This window comes from Balearica regulorum, chromosome 1, assembly GCF_011004875.1.
Source record: "Balearica regulorum gibbericeps isolate bBalReg1 chromosome 1, bBalReg1.pri, whole genome shotgun sequence".
Taxonomy (NCBI): Eukaryota; Metazoa; Chordata; class Aves; order Gruiformes; family Gruidae; genus Balearica; species Balearica regulorum.
In genome coordinates this window covers 141,809,176-141,833,202 of record NC_046184.1, presented here as the reverse complement: position 1 = coordinate 141,833,202, position 24,027 = coordinate 141,809,176, and the positions used below count along the sequence as shown (strand labels likewise).

At 36.0% G+C, this 24,027-nt stretch overlaps 1 protein-coding gene across 2 annotated transcripts in view; it reads right to left on the bottom strand.

Moving 5' to 3' along the window:
• Positions 1-8,016: 8,016 nt before the first annotated feature.
• The window catches only part of PRKX (protein kinase cAMP-dependent X-linked catalytic subunit), a 60,752-nt gene continuing 44,741 nt past the window's right edge, over positions 8,017-24,027 (bottom strand). The window contains exons 5-9 of one of the 2 annotated variants that reach the window (XM_075736363.1): positions 22,435-22,530; positions 18,060-18,117; positions 15,436-15,513; positions 12,315-12,463; positions 8,017-11,799 (exon numbers count right to left, since the gene is read on the bottom strand). In XM_075736363.1, the coding sequence (XP_075592478.1) occupies positions 12,338-12,463; positions 15,436-15,513; positions 18,060-18,117; positions 22,435-22,530 (358 nt within the window). In that variant the 3' untranslated portion in view covers positions 8,017-11,799; positions 12,315-12,337. Of the gene's footprint in view, positions 11,800-12,314; positions 12,464-15,435; positions 15,514-18,059; positions 18,139-22,434; positions 22,531-24,027 lie in introns of both variants that reach the window. The other variant, XM_075736355.1, reaches the window with a different exon arrangement.

The following is a 24,027-nucleotide window of genomic DNA, read 5'->3' as shown; positions in this document are numbered from 1 at the left end:
AAACTGATTGCTAAGAAATGAGGAGAATATTACAAGAAAGGCATTGCTTGAAAATGGCATCAGTCTTTCTCTGTTTTCAATTAAACATATTCCAGGCCAATTCCCATGGCACGGTTTTCAGTGGAGGAAGAAGGAGATGTACTCTCTGTATTAGTAAAAGCCAAAACATTAGAGGGAATTATTTTGTTGACGTGAGCAATATGGTAGTTACATATTTGGGGTGCCTGAACAAAGCAGCGTGGGCGTGGACAGGTCTGCGTCTTGAGACCTATTGCACAACCGTCACCCAGCCCAAGGGACAGACGCGTAGCTGCTCCAGCCTTTGCCTTGAATGCCTTTCCTGCCCGAGGTAACGTCTTCTTTTCCGAGAGGTCTTGCTGTGCTCCATCGCTGTCTGCCTGTGATGAAAGAGTTGGCTGGCAAGCCAAATGCGATCATGCTTGGGCTCATGGTTCCTGGAAGGGCTTTTTTGCGGTGACGCATTCTCTTTCCACACTCCAGCTAGCCGTACGGGAGCTCCTCAGCGTTTATGAATCATCCAGACAACCACGTCTTGTGGAAATGCAAGCACAATGTTACAAGGCTTCCTCATTTGCCAGCTTGTCACACCACCATAGAAAGAACTGGGTGAAAGTAAGTTCCTGGTGAAACTTCTTTATCTTACAGAGGCATATTTTGAGCAGCATCCAATATTCTTTGGATGCAGTGCACACCCGGCAACATGTGAGCACACCAGTCTTCTGTCCCTCAGTTTGTGAAGAGCTGGGCCCTACACTGATTTCAACCCCCCTCCACAAGCCAGAGAAAGGCCACACTAGCTTTCTAGACTTGAAAGAAATGAGGTTGAGCGGCACGGCCATTTAAAACACCTCTGAGGTGAAAAAGCATATGAACTGCTGGAAACATATATGGAAGTCAACGAGGTAACATTCTTTCTACCATGAGCTGGTAGACATACAAAATCAGTTTTCTTCCAAATGAAAATCCAAAGCTGTCTATAGAGACAGCAAATCAGCACCACCTTCAAACAGAACAATTTGCTTGTCATGAGCAACCAGGGGGCAGCAGCTGACATCAACACATAGTCCATTTCACCACTTCAGACCTCCAATTAAGTCCAGAGAGGTTAAACAGCTCTTCCACAGCATTTGAGAAGACAAGTAATTGAACAAATCCCTTAGCTTGCTATTTCAAGTTTGCTGAAGTTAAAGTTGTAAGGATAATGAATTTATTAGTTTGGTGCCTGTTTGAAAAACTTCAAAATGGAAAAAAAAGTCTATAAATAAATGCTTTATTTTTTAGTGAACAACAACAACAAAAAAAGCACTGTATATTTTATTTTATTTTTTGGGGACAGTTCCAAAAATGTCATTTGGAATGAATGCAAAATGCGGTTTTATTGTTTTGGTTCTAGGTGGCCCTGTGTGAGCAGAGGGGTTGGTCCAGATGATCTCCAGAGGTCCCTTCCTACCTCAATAATCCTGTGATTCTGTGAAATCGTCAAGTGAAAGTCAAAACTTTTCCTAAGTATTTCCTTCCTTCCCTCCCTCACATTAATTTACCTAATTTGATTGTTGCAGTCCTCAGTCCCTCTGGTGTAATATAAAGCACTGAGTATGAGATTCAGATAGAAAATTTTCAAAATCAAGGAAATCACACTTCCTCTCCAATTCCCAAAATGTTGCTATTCTTTAGTTTCAAATACTCTCACCACCCCTAGAAGCTGCATCTGCCTTAAATCAACTACTTCATGGGTGGTGGAGTACTTTTAGTTGGTTTTGATTTTATTCTTGTAGAAGTAAGAGGATATAGTGTCAAAGCAAATACGCGTTGAAGATTTTTATTTTGCATAGTCCTTTTTCCAATATGAAAAATATTAAAAGCTCGACCAAAGAACACTGCCTAAATGTGCTATGATGACACCATGAACAAATGCAATGTTGATGATAGGTTTTCCCCCCCTTCTAGACACAGGTAAACATTTGCTATGCAGTGTTACATTTCTATTAGAGAAGTTTGTAGAAAATAATTGTTTTCACTTATTCCCTCATGCAGAGACCCTCTTTTTCCAGCCAATTACATACAACCCTACTGACTGACTTCCCCATATTCAAAATGTCCAAAATGAGATAGATTGGGTAGATGAAACAAATTACATTAATAGGAGAAATTGGCTTTGACCCATAAGCTTTGTATCTTAAGACCTTGTTTTAAAGAGATTTTACTTAATTGTGTTACTGGAAATCTTTTAAGAACACCAGTATGATAGGGCTTTTTCTCTTTCGTTTGGAATGCTTTGGTCATTTTTGTCATTTGGTCATTCCATTTCTCAGTCATGTGACTCAAAATGACGCATTGTTTCTAACTAATTTATTGCTGCTATCTCCCATAACACCTTGAGAAGAAAGAGGATCAGAGATTTTTTTCAATAGAATAACCAGAAGTGAACTCCACTGAACATCACCCTTTGGGCAACAGGGAAACAGGCCTGAACACGAAGCAAGCACTTCCAAAACAATACAGGAAGATACAGCTACGGATGTCTTTAAAGGGAACTAGCTACAAGCCAGTAAACGCAACAATTTTTTGGCAACATATGAAACTATACTGTAACTCAAACCTGATTTTCAAGGTGGCTTGTATTTTTCCTTCCAGTACATCATATACTATGGCTCTATGCAGAGAAAAGAAAAGAAAAAAAACCCAAACAAAACAACCCCCCAAAAAACCCAACACACTTTTGGACAACATCTCTTCTAAAAGTCATTGACTGTATAAACTTCTTGCAGCTTTCTTCTTTTTAGCAGCTGGAAGCTATGCCAATCTAAGATCAACCAAAGAGATTTAGAGAGAAAAAAAGTTATGGATTGAATTATTTCAAGTAGGATGAAATCTCCACTCAGTGTACAGAATACACTAGAAGCTTAAAGACATTACAAGGTAAATTTCTCCTCATTTGCCTTTTTATTGTATTAATTACTGTTATTGTTTTGAAAACAATAAATCTCCCTTTCCTCAATGGCCAGTTTGAAATCAGAAGAAAAACCCAGAACAAAGTTACATAAGGAGGATAAGTTTCAGTACTGTTCATGATTTTGGGACTGGCACGATAAAAAAGTCCATTTGATTTTATTTTTTAATTACAATGACAAAATCTTCACTCCACTGTTTGATCATTGGATCTTCCCATTTCATATTTGGAAGTTTTAAAAATCTTTTGCAAGTGTTGTCTGTCACCACAAGCTCAATGGAAGCTTGTTTCCTAGGCTGATAGGTTATCCTTAATTTCAATCCACGAATCCCATCCTCTGGTAAATTTACTACCTATGAAAAGGTATCTACTCTGTAGAAAACCCAGAAGCTGAAAACTTGCTTGTATTGGCAACTTCACTCTTCCTTTGACATCCATATGTATTGCTTAATACACATACAGAGAAAAAACCAGTGAAAAAGCCTCCTATTTTAAAGCTGTAATGCCTCCTTTGCTTAAAAAATGGTACGTCACATGTTGAACTTCAAGTCATTTAATATTTCACATAGAACGTAAACAAACAAAAAAGATACGGTTAACATTATTAACTCAGCTGCTCCTTTTCCATCCAGTAAAAGTAAATCAGATTTTATACTTCTATCAAAGACTTACACTTTAAAGTCACACAAAAGGTATTTAGAGTATCAACGAATGACAATAAGCAACAATTTGTCTTCACAAAGTGACTCTCAAGATGTCTCATCAACTTTTTAATGAAAGCACCCTAGTAAAATCTGTCTAATACAAAACAGAGGACAAGCATTGGAGCATTCACCATCACCTGGATTGCAGTTTTGTGAAATGACCTGTAGATACCTCAGCTTCACTGTTAGACATTAGCTAGTGCCATAGCCACATTTTTTTCAACTACATAGGTTTTGACACGTGGGTGGAAGAGACCAGTGGGTGCCAACTTCCTCTTTTCGTTCTTCATTCAATGGCTTCCAGTTTTACTTCCCAGCTGAAGAACTGAAATTAGTCCACCTTCCTGCTCCTTGTTTATTCAGACAATATTATTCTATTTCCAATCTTATAATATTTTACATCAAAAGCTTTGATATTTTAAATGTCTTGATCTTAAATTGCACAGATTTTATTTGACTGCCAAGTCAGTGTATTAAAGTATTAAAATTTTAAACAAATTAACATATTAATTTCAAACCTGTCATATTTTGCATGTAAATAATCACCAGCTGTATAAATAAAATTTAAAATAGTTAATTACGGGCAGAATCTACAGAGCCTCCAGACTTCACAGACATTTTCACAATCCAACAAGTCATTATCTCAAAACCAAGGGTCAACAAGAAAACCTGACTCAAGAGTAATAGCCACTCGCCTACTGATGGCCTGCCTAAAAAATGAAATAAAATTTAAAAAAAAAAAAAAAAATCTCCCTTTCCTCAATGGCCAGACAGTGAAATTAAAGAAAAGACTCAGTCTCTAACAATGCTTATTTAAGTGATCCACCACCACACTTTCCTTTTTGCATCACCAAGATTTTGCTGGGGATTACATGAGTCACAGGAGCTTTACATAAATATTTTAAAACGGGTTCAAAACGTGCTGTTTGAATTTTGTGTTACTTTACAGCATATTCCAATAGTATTGCTCCCCGGTGGCAAATACCTGCAGAGAGAATAGAAGGACTTCAGCTACACTTAGTTATTGGAAATTCCTTTTCAGATGAAGGAAGCAGAAGTAGTGCTTTTGATCCAAACTTCAGTTCACAGCAGGGAAACATTTCTCATAGCTCAGTTGAGTCAGTGGGCTGACTTACTGCTGCTGCGGGGATGACGGCAGACCGGCAGGAGGAAGCAAGTGTCGTGGCACAGGACCGCAGCGCTGCTTTAAGACACAGGCCAGTACGGAGAAATCCTAAACCTGAATATGTTCAAAGCATGAATACATTAATCTGGAACAAACTTTGCTGTTCCTCGGTAATGCATTTACGTATGTACTCCCAGCTCTGTTTTATTAACACCAAGGTGAAATAACGTGACTACTTCTATTTAGTTACCTGTGCTTTTTTTTTTTTTTTTTTTTTCCCCAAAATGTGTGACTGGAATGGATAAAAACTTGACCAAAAACTAAGAACAGAATGTTGAGTAATTTAAGTCAGCATGCCTCAAAGGAAACTGTTAATCAGTAGAAATGAAAGACCTGCCACTTGTGAAAGTTTTACTGTACTAACATAGTCTAGCAGCCCTGCTTCAGTCAAGTATTTTTACAAGCACCTTGATTAGAAGAGGCTCCTTAATTAACTTAAAATTTCTTTTTAAGTGAGAAATTTAAATCAGGCCAGAGAAAGTACTAGATATTACACACACAATTTGAAACACTCCATATTTATGGTGTTTATTCACCGAACTTCAGAAGCACTGGAACAGCTGAGAATCTTTTATTTTTGTATCCTAAATCAAAATGTCTATGTGTAATGCTTAATTTCTGAAGAAATGTGGACTTAAAGGAAGCTGCAATTGAAAAGCTCAAGAGTTTTTCTGAGGCTCAGTCTTAATATTTGCTCGGCTGCTCAGTTACGCTCCCACAGAGCTGCTGAAAGGAAAAAAAAAAAAAAAAAAAAGACTTGGTCCTTCAAGGCAAGAAGACTTAAGCTCAGGCTCTGAAAGAAGCCTGACATACTGCAATGTGTTCACATTCGAGCAAGCTGGTGTTTTCTGCATGTATATTTAAAGAAGAACCATCTCCTCCGCACAGCTCACACTTGGCACGGATCAGAAAATTAAGAGGATGATTACTGCAAAGTACTTCTCTCCTTCTCTAACCAAGGGGTTTTAGTCTCAAGGATTCTCTAAGCTAGACTAATTACTGCCTAAAGTTGAAATAAATTCTGGCTCCTACAACGAACTCTTTTTAGAGCCAGCACAAAGCTAGAACAAGCATAATTCTCTACAACTTTCAGTGAAAGAGCAAGTAGGTGTACAAGTACATACTGTTCAGGCATACTAAATTACTTCTTGGATTAAAGTTCAATTTGAGCTTATTTGGTTTCCAAAAGAGTTCTCTCTTCCATTTGCCGCCTTTATTACCACAGTCCAGAACACTGACAACATGCTAGAGACATACATCTCAAGTTGGTTAATTGTTTAAGCTGAAGTAGACCACACTTTTCAAAACATCTGTGATAAAGTAAACAAAAATCAGTGCAGTAGAGACACAGCACCTGCACAGAGCCTTAGAGTTTCACATACCAGAAGGACAGGCCTGCAATTTTGTGCTTCAGGTTACATACCAGTTTTGTGATTTCCCTCAGAAACTTCAGTGCCCTGTGTCCTAAATTACAGATACATCAAGAGGCGCTTGGCTCTCAACTGCCTCAACAACTCATTCTTATTGGCACTGAAACAAATGCAGCAAGTCAGATAAAACTGTACTGTAAGTCAAAGCTGGTGTAACAGCCCTACTTACCGCTGAAATTTTCTGTTGTCAGTTTGGAACATTCCTGCACAAGACTAGACAAATATCTGGATACACTGAAAGAAGTTCTTACAATTCAGCTTGGTAAAATTTTACAATACTCCTGGTTTCAAAGACAAATATGAAGCTTGACATATGTTCACACGTGGCGTTTTTTTGCAGCGTAGATGGAAAGGAGGACTGGAAGAGAGAAAGGAAGGCTAGTCTGTTCTACAGAGGACAGTAGAAGAACCTTTTACTTTCCCTGGGAAAAATTCCTGCTTAATTTACTTTCCCTGCTTAAATTCTGAAGCTGAGATTGTGGCACCTAATAGGAATTCGCACCAGGAAGAGCTTGATATGTAAATTACATACCAAATGACAAAGTACTGGGCAACTGTGCCAGTTGCTTTCAAGCATTTAATATAATATCACACTGTTACTGCTTAACAGTAGGTCACAGAAAGGTGGGTTCTTGTCAAACGCTGTTTTAACAGTGTTTTGCAGTAAAAAGTGCTAATGAACCATGGAAGTGAGAGAGATTTGGGAGTAGTGAGTAATGCTATGTGAGTACGGTCCAAAATTATACACCAGCAAAACTTACCTGCCCTGCGTGAGTAAAAAAGCATATTTTAAATGGTCTTTGTTGGATAAGATCTGGAGTTACACGTGCAGTCAAAACAGATACAGTACTCAAGTTAGTACAAACGAACAAAAACTCAACCATGTGGCAAAAAGTTGGGGTAAGAAAAAGATGCCAAACCAAGTTCTTTACAAACAATCTGGACACTTGCTAACATTAAAAAAATTGATATGTTTTAACTGAATAGTTCTTTTGACTCATGTCAAAGACATGACTAGAAGCTTGCCAGGGCTCAGTGCAGTGTTCCTGCACTTTCCATTAGCAGTTTCTTGAAGCACATGACATAGTGGTTTACAAGGGAAAAACGTCAATGCACAGGCCAGGCAGAAAGCAAGCACAAAGTTCTGTGTTAAAAAGCAAGCCTTAACTAGTCCAAACTGTATCCAGTTGGTTCTATGCCTACGTAATTATTGCTGCAAGATTAAGCTATCTAGTGGGTAAGAAAGAAAATACAATTGACCTGAGAGAAGTAATTTAACACCAACACCTAAACAAATTTTGTTAAAAAAGGACTTTTGAAGTTCCTGATGGAAGATGAAATAAAGGTTTAGTTAGGTGTGCCTGACATCATACAAATATTTTTTGATGCTTAAAGAAACGATTGAAATGAGCGTTCCAGACAGTTCAGGTCAATAAGTTGTTGAAATGTCAAAGCAATTAGGGTCATATAATCAATGTTTAATGAGAAGTCTAAGTTAACACTTTTCATTATTGGTGCACTACTGAAATGAATTTGAAAAATATACTTCCTGATGCTTCTTCCACGCCAACTGAAATATGTTCCACCACTTGTGTCTTGCTCTGGAAAGACTTAACTCCTGAAAAAAAGGAACAGTTGTTTTTCTACTCCTCTCCTCTCCCCCTTCATCATTTTTTTGGATGAAGAACGTCTACCTCCTCCCAACATAAATGGAAGCAAACTAGGTTTAAACATTTAAAAAGATATAAAGGTTTATTAAATGAATCCAGATTTGACAGATATTACATAAATTAAACAGCATAAAATTTTACTAGGGTTTATGTACAGATCACAGTGATTTTCATTGTGCAATGAGGGCTGACTTTAACTTTGAACAGTACTTATACACGTGAGCTACAACAAGCAACCAGCAACATACAACGTTAGTCCAAGTTAACCTCGCAAATCTAGCGGTTCAAACTGATTATGCAGTACACAAATTCCTGCTACCACTATCACACTATCACTACTTACTACACAACAGAGTATTTATAAAGCAGTCAAGGTTTGCCATAGAAAAGTGCAAAACATGGGAAGTCTGTACACAGTACAGTACAAAAAGGAATCATGCTACAGTCATTGAAAGCTGAAAAATAATTCTATAGCATAGGAAGCACTGCATCACAACTCTTCTGAATGGCAAGCAGATGGGCTGAGGAACAGCCATATCTTAATTGCTTTCAAAACTGCAAAATCCCTGTTCAACCATTTAAACATAGTTTAGTACCTATATTTGATCCATTAACAATGACTTTCTACAGTGGAAGATCACATTAGTTAAAGCTCAGTAGCACACATATTCATTGATCAAGCTAATTTACAGGAAAATCTACAGCATGTTCTCCACTGAAATCATGAAGCATTTATATCATTTGGTTACAAGGCAATTGAGTTTACAATGCATGTTTATCACTTAAAACCTCAGATTGGGCAATTAAAAATATATATATATAAAAAACTCAAAAATAAAGGTTGTTTTTTAATGTTTAACATTCTTGTTCACCGAAGCAGAATACCAAAGGCCTGTGGGCTCTTGCAAGAAAACAGTCCTTATGCAACAGTCTATATGCAAAACCACATGTTAACAGAAGCAACCATAATAAACTGAATTTCAGAGAATACCATACTTGAATAGAAAACAAAAGTGTGTTCTAGGTCTCCTTAAAAACCCCAGTAAATCCCGAGTCCTTAGTGCAGTTGTATCCAGGGATTTCTGCGTGAGCACTTGGACAGAATTACGTCAGTGGGCCATGAAGTCCCAGAAAGACTTAAAATAAAAGACTCACTTGTGCAAATAAATAAAATGGGCAGGTAATAACAGCTCATTAACTTCAAGACTGTAGAGAAAATAAGCGATCACTTAAAATAATGCATCAAAAATGTTTTGGGTTCTTTTAGTTAAGGATTTTAATTAAAAAAAATTGAAAGCAATATTGTACTAGAAAGCATGTTGACGAGGTCAGTAGTTAGGCATATGTACACATGGCTCTGGAAACAATGTAAAGTCAATGGATTAGCATTATTAAGATTGTATTCGTTTCTTTAGTCTCTATCATAACGAGTGTCAGTGCATCCACTGCCAGCAATGGATAAGATTCGTAAAAAGAAAATCCACAATCTCCTGTTATTCAAGCATTCAAAACTTCTAACCACCAATGTGGCACATTAGTCAAATGTGCTTCATTTCCTCAGCTCTGAAGACTTAAACACAGTGCAGCTTTTAAATTTGAAAAAAAAAAAAAAAAATTAGCACACTTGCTTGTTGCAGTATGTACATTTTTAAATAAGAAACTGGTTTTGTAGTACTCGGATTCCATAAAATACTGTAAGCTTACACATTAAAAAAACCCCTTGAACTGTGCTTGCTCCCCTTTAACAAAGTTGTGTTTTATGTGCTTCGGCTTTTCCACATGAATAACTAATTCCACAGATACAAATACAGTGGACCAAATTCATTTTTTTCAAAAGAATAAGGTATTTTTACCAAGATAAAATGATCATTTTCTATTATTTTCCTGTATTTCATTATACATTCCTACACAGTATGTACTGGGGCCATCGACTTGTGGCACTTGCATAACACTAAGACAACTTTGTAATATTCCATAATTACCACTTTGAGGTATCCTGATTGTTACACATAGTGTATTTTTGCAAAGAGTTATGCAATCTCTTAAAGTTAGACTTGCTTTATGAAGACATAGATCTAATACTCTAGAAATCGCAAGTTCTCAACAGCACTTCTGTACTATTTTAGAGCTAAACAAAAGAAAATGGAGGTCACTTTTCCACGAGGAGAATCCAGCTACAGATCTGTCATAAAATTATAAACATGGTAATTTCATTAGCAATTCCAGAATGTCTACTTCATAAGCATTCAGGATTTAGTTCAGAAAAATGAATCTTTGGCCTAGATTTCTTATGGCATTTCAGATCAAAAATGTAGAGAGCAGTTTGTGGGAGAAACTAACTGTATGATCTACTTAAACAGTTTTATGTAGAGCCATCAGTCATAGTAGTGGAACTCCAGTGAGCTGATGTGCTTTAAAAAAAAAAAAAAAAAAGGGGTTTAAATATCACAATTCCACAAAAAGTCATCTAAAACCACAACATCTCAAAGAATGTATTTACTTTTTGAAATCGAAGCACTTCAAAATCAATTCCGCTATATTAACACAAGTATCATAATATGTAACATGAAAAAAAACTAAAAAAAGATTCTGACTTGTATACAATCTACCTTCATGTTTATGTGTATTCACATACATAGATACGTACATATGCACATACTGATATTCGGTGCTACTTAAAATGAAGCAGTATTGCAAATACTTCCTAAATACAGTGTACTCAAGCTGCTAGAAAGATGTTAGTGTGGAATGAAAAAAGAGAGTCCTTACATCTAAGGTTTGTACTCTGTACATATGGAATTTCTGGCAGCAGAGACTTTAGGACTTTTCCAAAAGCAGGAGCAGAAAAATTAGGCTCTAATACATATTCAGACTTCCCTCTGATATTCTGAGGTGCCAAGCATTCAACAACAACAATTTCAATAATGAAAAAAGTCTGTTATGGCTCATGCTTTACATTTGGAGAAGACAGCAAGCTTGAGAGAGAACAACTCTCTAAGAGCCAGTTAGAGCCCTTTTATCAGTATGCACTGAACTGCATCTTTATAGAGAGCCTTTGTGTGAGGAATCTCATTTCAGACAGTGTATAATCACTCGATATCCTGGTTTGTAAAGAGACATCACTGTAACAGAACTTCATAAATTAGCCACTAAGATGCATCTTAATCAACAAGAAAACATGCCCTTGTCTTTCTGCTTTCAAGTACCATGGTTGCAAGTGTGAGGCATTGGAAGTTTTAGGTACAAATCTACTTTAAAACTTAATTATTTTTATTTTTTACAAAGAATTATAAAATGCATATAAGATGATGAAAAACTCATTTATCCTTTTAAGATTTTTATTCCTAGAGAACTTCTTGAAAAACATTATTTGAAAAATAAAAATCATAGACTCTGCAAAGTACAAAAATTTACATCTTTGCACAGTTCCTGTGCTTTAGTTGTATTGTATTCATTATATACATATATACTAATTTGTGCTTTTAATTACACAAGTTTAGTATAAACTTATAAAATTAAGTCTATGAGTTAACTATGCAAAAAGGATCTGGGAACAGCAGAAAACTTAACCAAACCATAAGTTAAAAAAAAAAATCCTAAAATATACCATTTTAGTGAGTCTACTTCAGAGTAGACTATCAATATTACAATTTACTAATGTCAAATGTTTACAGCAAAAAATTATTCTTGCCTGCCTCCAGCTCTTTAGATATTTACTATATACTAATATGTATATCTGAATGCAGTTTCATTCTTATCCACAAAGAATGTCTTCATTTATGGATGAACTCTATTTTTCTTCAGACTTGCTCTTAGCATTTCCATTTCCTTCCAATTTCTAAGAAAAAAAAAAAGGAACACAAAATACAACATGAAGCATGTGAACTGAATGACAAGTAACAGCCTATCGCAGTTATAAGACAGAATCCAGGGTACAGAATTAATCTGACAATCTTATTTCTCTAATTAAAGTCTTCATTCTTAATATACAAATCTTACAATCAAGAGCAATCATGTTTCCTTATCTGTCAAATCAATCTAGATACTTGCTTTTAACACAGTATTTTAAAAATTTTAAGGACAGAAGGACTTAAATATCTGTATGTGAATAACTCTTCATCACTTTAGAACACCAAGGCCTATGAGATAAATTACCTTCGTCATTCTGTAAGCCTGCTTTACAATATTTTATTTCAAAAGTTTACTTTATACTGTCTATTACTGTGCTTCATGTTGGTTTTACAAGCTGTAAGGAAGTACTAATCACTGTTATGAATCAGAAGATGTAATTTCTGCATACGGCTCTCACAAACGTGCAATGTTTGGAACAGGACTCTTGACATTTGGACATACCTCATCCAGTGTAGATGTCGCATTCAGAAGTTCTTGAAAATTTCTAGATCTTTAGGGGGTACTGGAGGTGTCTTGTTCCAATCATCTTCAGGATAAGCTTCAAAATTGGAAGTATCCCCATCGTTGGATACTTTCGGTACTATGGGAGGCTAGTCAGAAGAAGTACAACAAAAATGTTAGTACAGCTTCCTCAATGAGCTCCTCAGCATCATATTAAAGCAAAATTCTGTAAAAGACTGATCAGTCTTTTATAAAAGTTCATCTTTTTCACCAATAATGAATGGCATAAGAGAGAGAAGCTTGCAGTGACACAGACATGTCCCAAGGCTTTGTCTATATTGCAGCTAAATATTGTGGTTAAACACTACTTACAATACAGATCCCTATTTTATTTAGCACTCAAGTTCCAGCTGCTTTGCAAACTGAAGGTAACTACTGCAAAAGATTACTGCAACTAAGCCTCCAGGCACATGCCATTAACAGCATAAGCTGCTACTCCTTCCTTACTCCTCCTCTCTTCTGTGGCCTATGAGCAAAAAGGAGTGTAATCACATTAGGTTCCTTTCAACTAAGAAAGGGTCTTGACAGCAAGTGTGGGTACCTGCTTTCTAACTGAAGGGAAAAAAAAAAAGCCTCCTCTTCCCTTCATTGCTTTCAAATAGATTGATTGCTTTTAAGGAGGTTGAAATGACTAACTTGTGTATTCCTCACACTACCTACAATGCTTTTTCCTAGCCTAGCAATAAAGTCAAGCTGGTAAAGAAATTGCTGCACTGTAAAAACTCATTTCACAAGGATGTCTGTAAAAGAATCTTAATTCAAATGGACCTTTTTAAGGAAACTCGGAGGTGCCAAGTGAAATACCTGTTTTCTATTTCCTTCCTCAGAGGATCCTTTGGATTTCTAGTACTGCCCACCAGCTTCACAGTACCTGTAGTTTTTCCTTGTCTTATATCTAGCATCAAGATTACTCTGTCCTTCTGGCCACAGGCTATGAGGAAAAAGCTCCTTTCTGGAACATTTCGTTAATTGCAGGGGTTAATGTAGGGCAAATCCCACTTCTTCTCTCAAAGGACATTCATCTCTCTATCCCATTCTCAGTAACAGAGAACTTAACTATTGTCATGAGTCCAATAAAACACTTTAGGATGAGAAAACCTTACGGACAATCACCAAACTGGCTAATAAAAGTCATACCACTGACAGAACTATAAAGTACAGCAAAACGTTATTCTGCATCTCCTCAAAAAGATAGAAGTCTGCCTTCCACTAGCTTGAGATCTTTTGGGCTTCTCACTTTGAAACAATGCCAGTAGCAGGTTTTCAATGGGAAAGAGAATCCTGAGGGATGGTACTTCTAAGCTTCAACCAAAAGCAAAGTCCTACTTTTGCATGTGGCAGTCACAGTGTACTGCCCAGATGCTTAAGAAAACAGGCAGAATCTGCTCTGCTCCAGAGGACTATGTGCTCCACTGTGTGCAATGCCTGGTACCACCACCTCCCTGTAAGCATTTTGGTAGGAAAATCATTTTTGTGAAGTGATACACAAAAAAAGGTAAAGCAAAAAAAAAAAAAAAAGAAAGAAAGAATCCTCTATTTTATATTAACAAAATTATTTTCTCTTTCAGTCATTACTATTATTTATATAATACTGATTTTTAAGATCTTATCAGGACCGTGACTCAATGCTTCATTTGTACAATAGGTCACACTTTTTACAGGGAAAAAGCAGCACTATATCTATTATTTCACACTGATGAAGAGACTTAAAATATGAAATAAACGGTGAAAACTAATTCTGAAGAATATGGCTGCCTCTACAAATAACAAAGTAAATTTCTGACCCACTTCATATCCTTGCTCTGAAGTACAACTAAGCAGCGTCTTGTCTTCTAAGAGCTTAATACAACCACCACAAAGATTAAGAAACAAGTTTTGGATTTATAATAATCTGAATGACATGGTGAATGACATGGTGACTCTTTTTTCTTAATAAAAATTCAACAAAAAGGATGTTTGGACCTGAGACTTTTGATTTGTACCTCTAACATTCAGGTTTTAATACTATTTATTATTTCTTTGGTAATACAGCAGGTTGTAATAAACTTCAGTTGAAATACTTATAAAAGTTGTTATCATCCAGTTTGTGTTCTTTGCAGATTTGTGTGACCACAATTTACACTAAATAATTGGAAAAATGTGACTTCATTACAAAAGACCTACATAAAACATCAACTGAGAATAGCAATCATTAAAAAACCCAAACAAACACCATAAACCAAAGCCTGCAGATTTAAAACAATGTAAAGTTGTGGGTTTTTTTTAAAAAAGAAGTCACCTACAGCTTCGCGATAGGATGTCTACAAGAACATATCAAGAACATTTTCATCTCTTATCTATTTTGCAAGAACTCAGAGATATCTAGCCAGAAATTCAATGTAAGAAACCAATGGAAAGAAAAGGAAAACCAAACATTTAATCAGTACTTGATGGACAGTGTATGGCAACCTATGTTACTGAAAGTCATTGCTGTATGAAATCGTACTAGTTAGAACTTTGAGGAAGGAAAGAAGGAAGGCAGTTTCACTTCCAAAGGATTTTAAGTATTTTGCACTGTTGATAGCTTTTGCAAACATCTGCCCTTATATAATATTGGAGTTCAGTGCTGTTAAAAAGTATGTTAGAATTACATTCATAAATCCTTCTCCCTCACCTTCCTTATTCCTCCTACTCCCATATGCTTTACATTGTATTAAAGCATTTACCTGAATTGAACTTGGCACAAAAATTAAAAGCTCAGAGTAAAACACTTTCACAGATAAAAAGGCAAGGGGGGGAAAAAAGAAAAAAAATCAAACCAACAAGCCACCAATTCCCTCCCATCCCGAACAAAAAAACACCTACAATACGTAGTTACTTAGAAAACTAAAACTGAAAATTAAATGTATTAACTAATCAACTTCGGCAAAACAAAGCAGTGATTTTTTTTTTTTTATAATGTAATTAATGATGTGTACATATGAACACACAGACGCAACAGGCAACAAAACCTCAACAGAGCACCATAAATGAACAATGATTTCTTGTTGCAGTGTCCTATACAGTATTTAGCAGAATATACCTTCAGTCTCCTTTGAGGAACAGCATCCCAATCTATAGACCTGAACCATCGATGTCTCTTCACATCATCTGCTCCATTCTTTAAAGAAAAAAAAAATCAAAATAAATATTTAGTAAGTTATATGTATGCCAAACCAAGTATTTCATCGTAAGAACTGTAGTATCAAGGCAGACTAATGGTCTACCTAACCATTTTTCTTTTCATAGGTGATAATCATTAAAAGATTCTACAGGATAAATTCATAGTGTAATTTCCCTAGCAGATCCTATGTTCCAGCAATAAGATCCAAATTTCCTTTTTTAGCAACATTCTTCTGATACAAGAGATAAAGAATAGGTTTTAAAATACCCACAAAACCATTCACTGCAGTTCTATTCACTTCTGTTTTCTCCAACGTTTTACAGAATGCCTCTTATTCAGACATACTTTCTAATTCTTCCACCACTTAAAAAAACCCAAACTCACTAAAAACTGAGACATGATGGTGTCTAAAATCATACACTTCTATCACATAGTTCTATCAAATATTACAGATGTTTAGTGCCAATAACAAGAGCCTCTCGGTACTGTTACAAAACTATATATATTTAATATATATAAATACACATATATAATATATAGAAAGTTTGTTTTCATTTTAGATATATAGTTAAAGGCATACTTGTATTGTAATGATTATTCTCTCTGGACTGACCGTTTTGATTATGTACACAAAGAACAAAAATGTATATTTTTTTTTTTTCCCCCCTTTCTTTCCAGGATGAAGCTTGGTTTAAGCACTGGGGAAAACCAGCTGGTTCTCTGTTTCAGGCCTGATCACAGCACAGTTTTAATGCACAGCACTCAAGCTCATACCACATGCAGCTCCATGGAACAAAGCATACCATACATTTGGGTTTTTTTAGATTTATATGGAGTGAGACTATCCATGTGTATATCCAAAGAGGCAATAAGGAGAGTAATTTATCACCTAGTTCCCTCAAAAGCACATCTGACTGAATGCTTTACCATAAAATGGCCAATGGGATTGAAATTGTTTTAAACCAACTATGATTATGAAAAAAAAAAAAAAAAAGGATCAGCCTTAAGACTGACCTATCACCCCCACCCCAAATCCCGCTTCTAATTAGAACTATTTTTGATTTTGACATTTTAGCCAATTGTAGGGAAAAAATCCAAAACAGACCAAAACAACCACGGACAAAAAAAAAATATACCCAAAAGCCAGCCGAACACATTTCCCAAAACCCATCTTTGAATAAATCAAGATTTGCTTTTGTTTTCATTCAAAACTGTCAAAAGATATACAAGTTTTCAGTGGTCAATAACCTTCTAAATTTTTCGCTTATGAAAGTTCGGTTTTAATCTTCCTGCTGCCTCCCCAAAAAACACTGCAAAGAATTCTGAAGGATAAGAGAAAATTTCCTAGGTTTTCTTACCAGTCTAAGTTTGTTCCATAAAAGGCTCTGAAAAGGAGCTTTGGGCAGCGGGTTCTAGCATCATTACTTAGATCAATATGTTCAGGGAACATGGATGACTGTGCATCTTTTCCCTTCTTCACCTATGTGCAACATAAATTGTGCTTTGTGAAAAAAAGCAAACCTCTAACCTCCCCTGCCCAGGGAAATGGGAAATTGTAGCTGTCTCTAAAGAACTGAAAGATTACAGAGGCTAATTTAGGTATCTGCAACACTGTAACAACAGTAACAAGTCAATGCATACAGGATTAATTTACTCTGCCAGAAGGGTAAATTAGCCTACGCTGCATTTTGTGTGATGCTTTGGCCATCTTGTTGAAGTACCTGAGTTAGTTCACATGCAGTTAACTTCTCACCACACTATCAACCACAGCCACTGCACAGCTGCAGAATCAAATAAGCTTGTAATACAACTGTTACCTTCTTGGCATTACAAGTAGCACCACATAAGGACATCTTACAGAATTCACAGGGTCGTTTTGTGTTCCTCCTTGACATATCACAGATATAGATGTATTTCTGAAGCAGGCTGGAATTGCTACTGGAGATATGTGAGCGTATTTTTGACTAGTAAGCTATTACCTTCAGAAGTCTGTTCAGAATAGGATGAATAATTCTTCTTAGTGCAAGACTATTTGACTGTGCTTAATCAGCCCCACAACCAAACTATCAGGACAATAACCAAACATCATGGTACTACAACAAACTTATTATTTAAAATAATTTTTAAACTTCAAATTTGATTAGTGCTCCTTCCAGGATTAAACAGCTCCAAAGAAAGAACCAAATCAACTGGTGCCCTGTCCTACAGAACTTAGCACCGTGTTTCTGGTCTAAGTCAAGTTTTCAAATTAATCCGTCAACAGGTTGGGTTTTCCTTTTTTTGGGGAGTGGAGGAGTGTGGAGGAGGGAGGGGAAGCTATCATGAAAGATAGCATTAATCCAGACAGCAGGAATATGATTTCCAGAAATACACAGCTAAACTTTGCATTTAGGATTGTACAACCAAAGTAATGTATGGAAAAGTATATCTCAATTTCATGCTTATAAAAACAAAAGCCATACAAGAGTTGTTCTACATCTTTCCTATCGAAATCTTTCAACCTTGCGCTATGTTCTGCACTACAACTAACATTTTATACTGACCTTCATATTTCCTAATCGTCTTGTCCTGTCAACCACAAGCAGCTTCTTAATAAGGTCTCTGCAGTAAAGAAAAAGTGTTCTCTGTTAAACAAAAGTAATTTATATTTGACTATCATACAAATCTCACAGAATATGAGCATACTTCCTTTTGACTAGCCAATACTGTGCATAATTTACCTATTCATTTCCTTCATATTTTAAGACACTTTAGAGTGAATGATAAAAAGGAATAACCTGTTCCAAAAGGAACTTGCAGAATTCTTACAAGTTTCTTTGTTTCTTGAAAGAGTCTAAATGGAGGAAAAAAAAAACCAAATAAAAACTTTCTCTCTCCTCTCTGCCCACCCCCAAGTAGTACCATATCTTTCTTTGTATTTTGGTATTTTACTGGGCATTCCAAATCTCAAAATGGATCTCAAACCTACTTGGCAGAACACAACCCTGATATATATATAAAAAATACAGATAAAGCTGCATCCTCAAGTTTATACATTGAGATTTAAATTCTGTGGCAGCTAAATATTCAGAGAAACCATGGAAGAGCTAGTCATCTGCCTAATACTAGTCATATCTATAACCTTTAATTTCATTGAAAATGAAAAGCTTCCCCTGATCTTCTAGTTCATAAAGTTCATACAGTTCTATATAAAGCTAAATCAACATTTTAAAAGATGAGCGTAAATTTAGAGACATAAGGACTTCCATTTTATTAGCAAACCGCTTTAAATATTAAACACTGAAAAACTCCAACATAAATCAAACTGAGTATCACAATTTATTGAGTTAGCTTGATTACCTATGAGTTGAGAGAAAAAAAATCTCGCTTCACATTTCTATAATCAGTTACTTTCTATCTCAAAGATTATTTTGCTATTTTAGAATTCATTGCATAAAATACCAATGACAGGAAAGAACAAAGCTTTAGCCACCCCGCTTATTTCTACAGCCTCAAATAGACCTGAGAGATGCAATACTGCATGAAATGCTGGGGATCTAAAGAATATGGCTAATTCCAATTCTTAACTTTGCAGAAGGTTTAAAAAAAACACAAACAAACAAACAAAACCCCCCACAAACCAAAAATCCATCTTTATTTACAGAAAAGAATGCAAACATACTAATGACACTCCTGCCTCTCTCCACCCCTAACTAACACTTGCTATCCCAAAAGAAAAACAGTATTCTGTCACCTATCCTTGAAATCACAAAAGTATATGCACAAAGAATACATGAACTGAGAGTGAATGTGCTAGACTGTTTGAAAAGCTGTTGTGTTTGGCAGGAATATAGTTCTAAAATTCAACTGGAAAAATATCCAATTGTCAGATAAAAGGAAAATTAAAAAGAATCAAGGTAGAAAGCAATTTTTAAAACTCTCATGATCATTCCGGTCAATGAATGTGTGGATTACATTAAATCATATGACTGACTCCTTTTACAGTCACCTTTGCAGATATACCTCCTTCTAGCTCTTCACAAAGCAACTGTTCCTTATGGAGAAGGCTACACAAATGCCTATTAACCAGATTTTAAAACCAAAGTAGGACCGAAAAAGAAATCTAGAAATCCGGAACTAGATTCACAGCCTATATGGCTAAATGGAGTTTCCTATTTCTATATAACCAGAAAGCATTCAACGGATCATTTTTGGCTTGTTTCAAAAATTAATCTTAGAAAAGCACAGTTAAGGCATGAGCTTGCTCAGCGATACTGTGTTGTCACTAAAGATGAAGACATTTGCTGCCTTCAATAGAACAAATCTCCATTAAATTGAATCAAGTAACAAGATAATTTAGTGCTTCTTTATTACATAGTTTCTAAAGAATAATTTAGAAATTATCATGTTAAAGTCAATGGCATAGATATGTTGCTGTAAGTATTCGGGGAATGAAATTCTACACCAAGGTATTTCCAGAACAATAATCATTAAACTACTGTAGCACTTTCACTTGGTATTTTCCAAAACTGTCTTGGTAAAGAAAAGTTTACAAACCAAAATTAAAAAAAAAAAAAAGAAAAAAAAAGAAAAATATAAAGAAATAACTTATAAACTCATTAGAAAAAGAAAGAAATATGTTTTATAAGAAATGAAGTAACAAAACTCTGCCGACAGTCTTATTTTGGAATTTCTAATTGGTTAATTTATCATCATCATGGCATAAGCTGCTCTTCAGAAGAGACCTGAACTAATCGTCAAATGTGTCAAAGACTTCATGTATACAGGACAAAGGACTTGGAGAAAATATCTGATCAAATTGCAAAGAGGCTAACAAAAAGGACACAGTAGAGATGCTAGCTCAGGCCAGAAGGAACAGCACTTACACAAGACACACAGCAGTTACACAGCACAGTAGGAGACAGTGAATGTCATGAAGCAAGAGGGAAAGCAAAAGTGGTACAAATTCAAAAGGTAAAAAGCGTGGGAGGGTGACAGGGGGTAGGCGGGTAGAAAAATGTCAACCAGTAAGTTTATGTAGTACATCTAGGTAGAAAAGTTTTCTCAGAGTTCAAAAAGGAAAATAGTTTTGCTGCCTAAGAGCAGAGAGTTAAAGTTCAATTGTTATCAACACTGTATAGCACCAATACTTCAGACATAGCCTGGATGTGACAGGACCCAAGATAGTCTTCATCCTTGCTGAGATACCAACTGACAGGAAGAAGAGAGAGAAAACAAATGGGATACAAGTAAGGTAAGCAGCAGACTGTCGTCTTAGGACAAAACAATCTTGGCACTTGCTTTAAGTTAATGGTGCAGAGATGTCAAAGTTCTGCACATTGTGGTTTAAACAAGGAAAAGGGGTTGATGGAACAAGAGAGATACATTATGCTCACAACTCACTGCAGAAAACAGGTGAAGCCATGCAAATGAATGCAATTACCCAAAGCCAGGGTGTGAGAGGAGGAAAGCCCAAGCTAGAATCCCACGAGACCCCTTAAAAGCAGGATTGTATTGTGAATGAGCTGCCAAGCACACAAGAACACCTGGATAAGAAAAGCTGGGAAAGAGGTGTATCAACAACTATGCTGATTAATGTACCCTACAATTCATTAACAGTCAGGTCTAGACTGAAGAGCAAAACCTTCGTATGCATGCTTACTACCAAAACTAGGAAACTTCACAGCATCAGGTGTCTTCTAGATAGCAGAAATCAGTGTTCATCTGTGAATTTTGAGCACAAACAGAAGGTAACAGCATCTCTACTTTTAAATGCTTTCACTATGTTAGACAGGTTGCTAGTGAAAATAACCTAAGCTGTTCATCTTATGCCCACAACCTTATACTTTACTGCACAAAATACTACGTGAGATACTCTGTTTTCTTCCTAAGACAGACTGGGTTGGGAAGACCAGACAATGAGACTACAATAAATTGGAAACACCATCAAGATATTAAAGGAAAACTCTGTTAAGAAAAGACACAAATATGAGACACTAATCAACCTAAGATGATGTAGATGTGCTTGATTCAGTGCACCTGATGATTCAATGGAAGCTTAAAAAATTCTTCCCAAATGATAATTTTTGCAAGAGAATTCATAAAAGTTCAGAGAAAGTTGAACAGACTTGCCATACAACATTTTATCTATTTACCTAGTGGTGACAGTAAGCAAGTGCCATCTCTACAGCCACTTCTTCAAAATCCCTTGAACAATTAACCTGGGAATGTAAAAATAACTTCCTGTCCTCACTCCCTCAATCACCTCTGCTTCTAAGGAGAAACTTAAAGTTTAAAATTGCACTTCCTCGGTTCTAATGTTTTCTAACAGTTATTTCAACTATGGAATTTTTAAATGGGGGGGAAAAAAGCATTTCATCTGCAATATACCTATAACAACTGCAAAATACTGTGAATAAACCCACACGTACATATATAAGACTGTATACTGAACTGGGGCCCTGCTGTCAGAAGCGGGAGTCGATTTTACACTGGAGCTTCTGAAGTATCAGTGAGTTAATTCAAGTAGTCATGTTGAGAGTGATTTAACTGTTACATATGCATACAAAGGAACAGTTTAGTGTTTGCTTCCTGCTCTCCTAATTTTTACTCATATTAAATCATGTCCTCATATTTCTCCCCTTTTCTTTCTTCCAGGCACCAACCTGGTACCAATGAGCTTTGTACAAGGTGGAAAAGCATTTAACATTCCAAAATATGCAGAAAAGTAAGAAAGGAAGATACTATCTTACAACCTTGAAGTCTACCAAACACACAATTTTACTTGGACTGCAAGAGTAAATGTTATCTAAAATATTTTCTAAAATGGTGTTTTAGAAAATCAGAATCTGGTATCTGGTCTTTTATGAAGATCCTTTAGAAACAGTGCTCAGGAGGTGTTTAGAATATAAAAGACAGTGTTGGGAATCATGGACTTACTTTACATATAAATCCAAATGCCTCGGGAAATCTATTTTGCCAGCAAGAATCTTCTGATATATACCAAATGGATTGTCATCAAAAAATGGAGGAAACCTATTTTAATACAGCAAATTTTTAGAGGTTAGAAAAAGAATTTCTAACAATCTTAAAAACAACATTATGTTATAGTAATTCCCCTCAGAAATTATTGATTATATTGTTGGATTTGGTAGTGTATCATCAATCAAATACTAACTTGAAGAGTAACTTAAGACTGCTATTACAAAATAGAAAACATTTTTGTATGCAACACATTGAATATAGAATTACTGAAATATTACAAGAGAGATTTTTGTTACATTAACAGAGTAAAAATATAATTTATGAAACAAATTTTCAGTGTTAAAGTAAAAAATGCTTTGCCTTTATCTATAAAACCCTGGGGGTATACTTTCCAAAACAGCATTACCATTTTTATCTTGTCCTGTAACCGCAGGCATACTCTTATTCACTAGTACCTATCTAAAGTGTCAAAGGACCCTCATATGAATAGACTGTCCACTTCAGTAGTTTATTGTACTTCTTGAATTCACGTGTATGTTTTGTTAGAGAAGGTTTGAAAGAGACGGACTGTTTGGAACCTGAAATTCTTTCTGTCCTGGTTTTGGCAGGACAGAATTAATTTTCCTCCTAGCAGCTGGTGTAGTGCTGTGTTTTGGATTTAGAATGAGAATAATGTTGATAACACACTGATGTTTTAGTTGTTGGCAAGCAGTAAAGGACTTTTCAGCTTCTCATACTGCCCTGCCAATGCGAAGGCGAGGGTGCACAAGAAGCTGGGAGGGGATGCAGCCAGGGCAGCTGACCCAGACTGACCAAAGGGATATTCCATACTATATGATGTCATGCTCTGTATATAGCCGGGGTGTGGGCCAGGAGATGGGGCAGCTCGGGGTCTTGCTGAGCATCGACTTTGGGTGGTGAGAAATTGTGCTGTTTCACTGATTTTGTTTATCATCATCATCTTCCTTTTCCGTCCTATTAAACTGTCTTTACCTCAACCCACAAGTTGAATTTTTTTTTTATTCTATTCCTTTTCAATTTTCTCCCCTATTCCAGTGGGAGGGGCCATGTGAGTGATTGGCTGTGTAGTTGTTTTAGCTGCCATCTGGGTTAAACCACAACACTCTTGAAGTGCAGCTGTCTTTCTGTGTTGGACAGATAAAGTACTTATTTCATAATTTTCCCAAGATGATCAGTAAATCAAGATGCAATTCAAGTTCTACACCATTTTCTAGAAAGTTCTTCATGAAGTTATGAGCTAACAGAGAGACTACTTCTCGTCTTACAGCTATAGTAAGAATTAAGAGAGTTTTCTGTTGTCCACCCTTTACTAGTATAATACATACACTGATTACTGCAAGAGGCTCGGAGTATGGTTGCATCAGTAGAGTCAGTATTTAACATGTATAAAATTTTCTCACACCAGACAGAAGATCATATAAAGTTTCTTTTTTAGTCAGGGAACATTGTCTTCACATTCTCCAAAGCAAGTTGACAAACAGTACACTCAATTTCCAATTTTGTATTTGTCATTACTAATTGGCATCT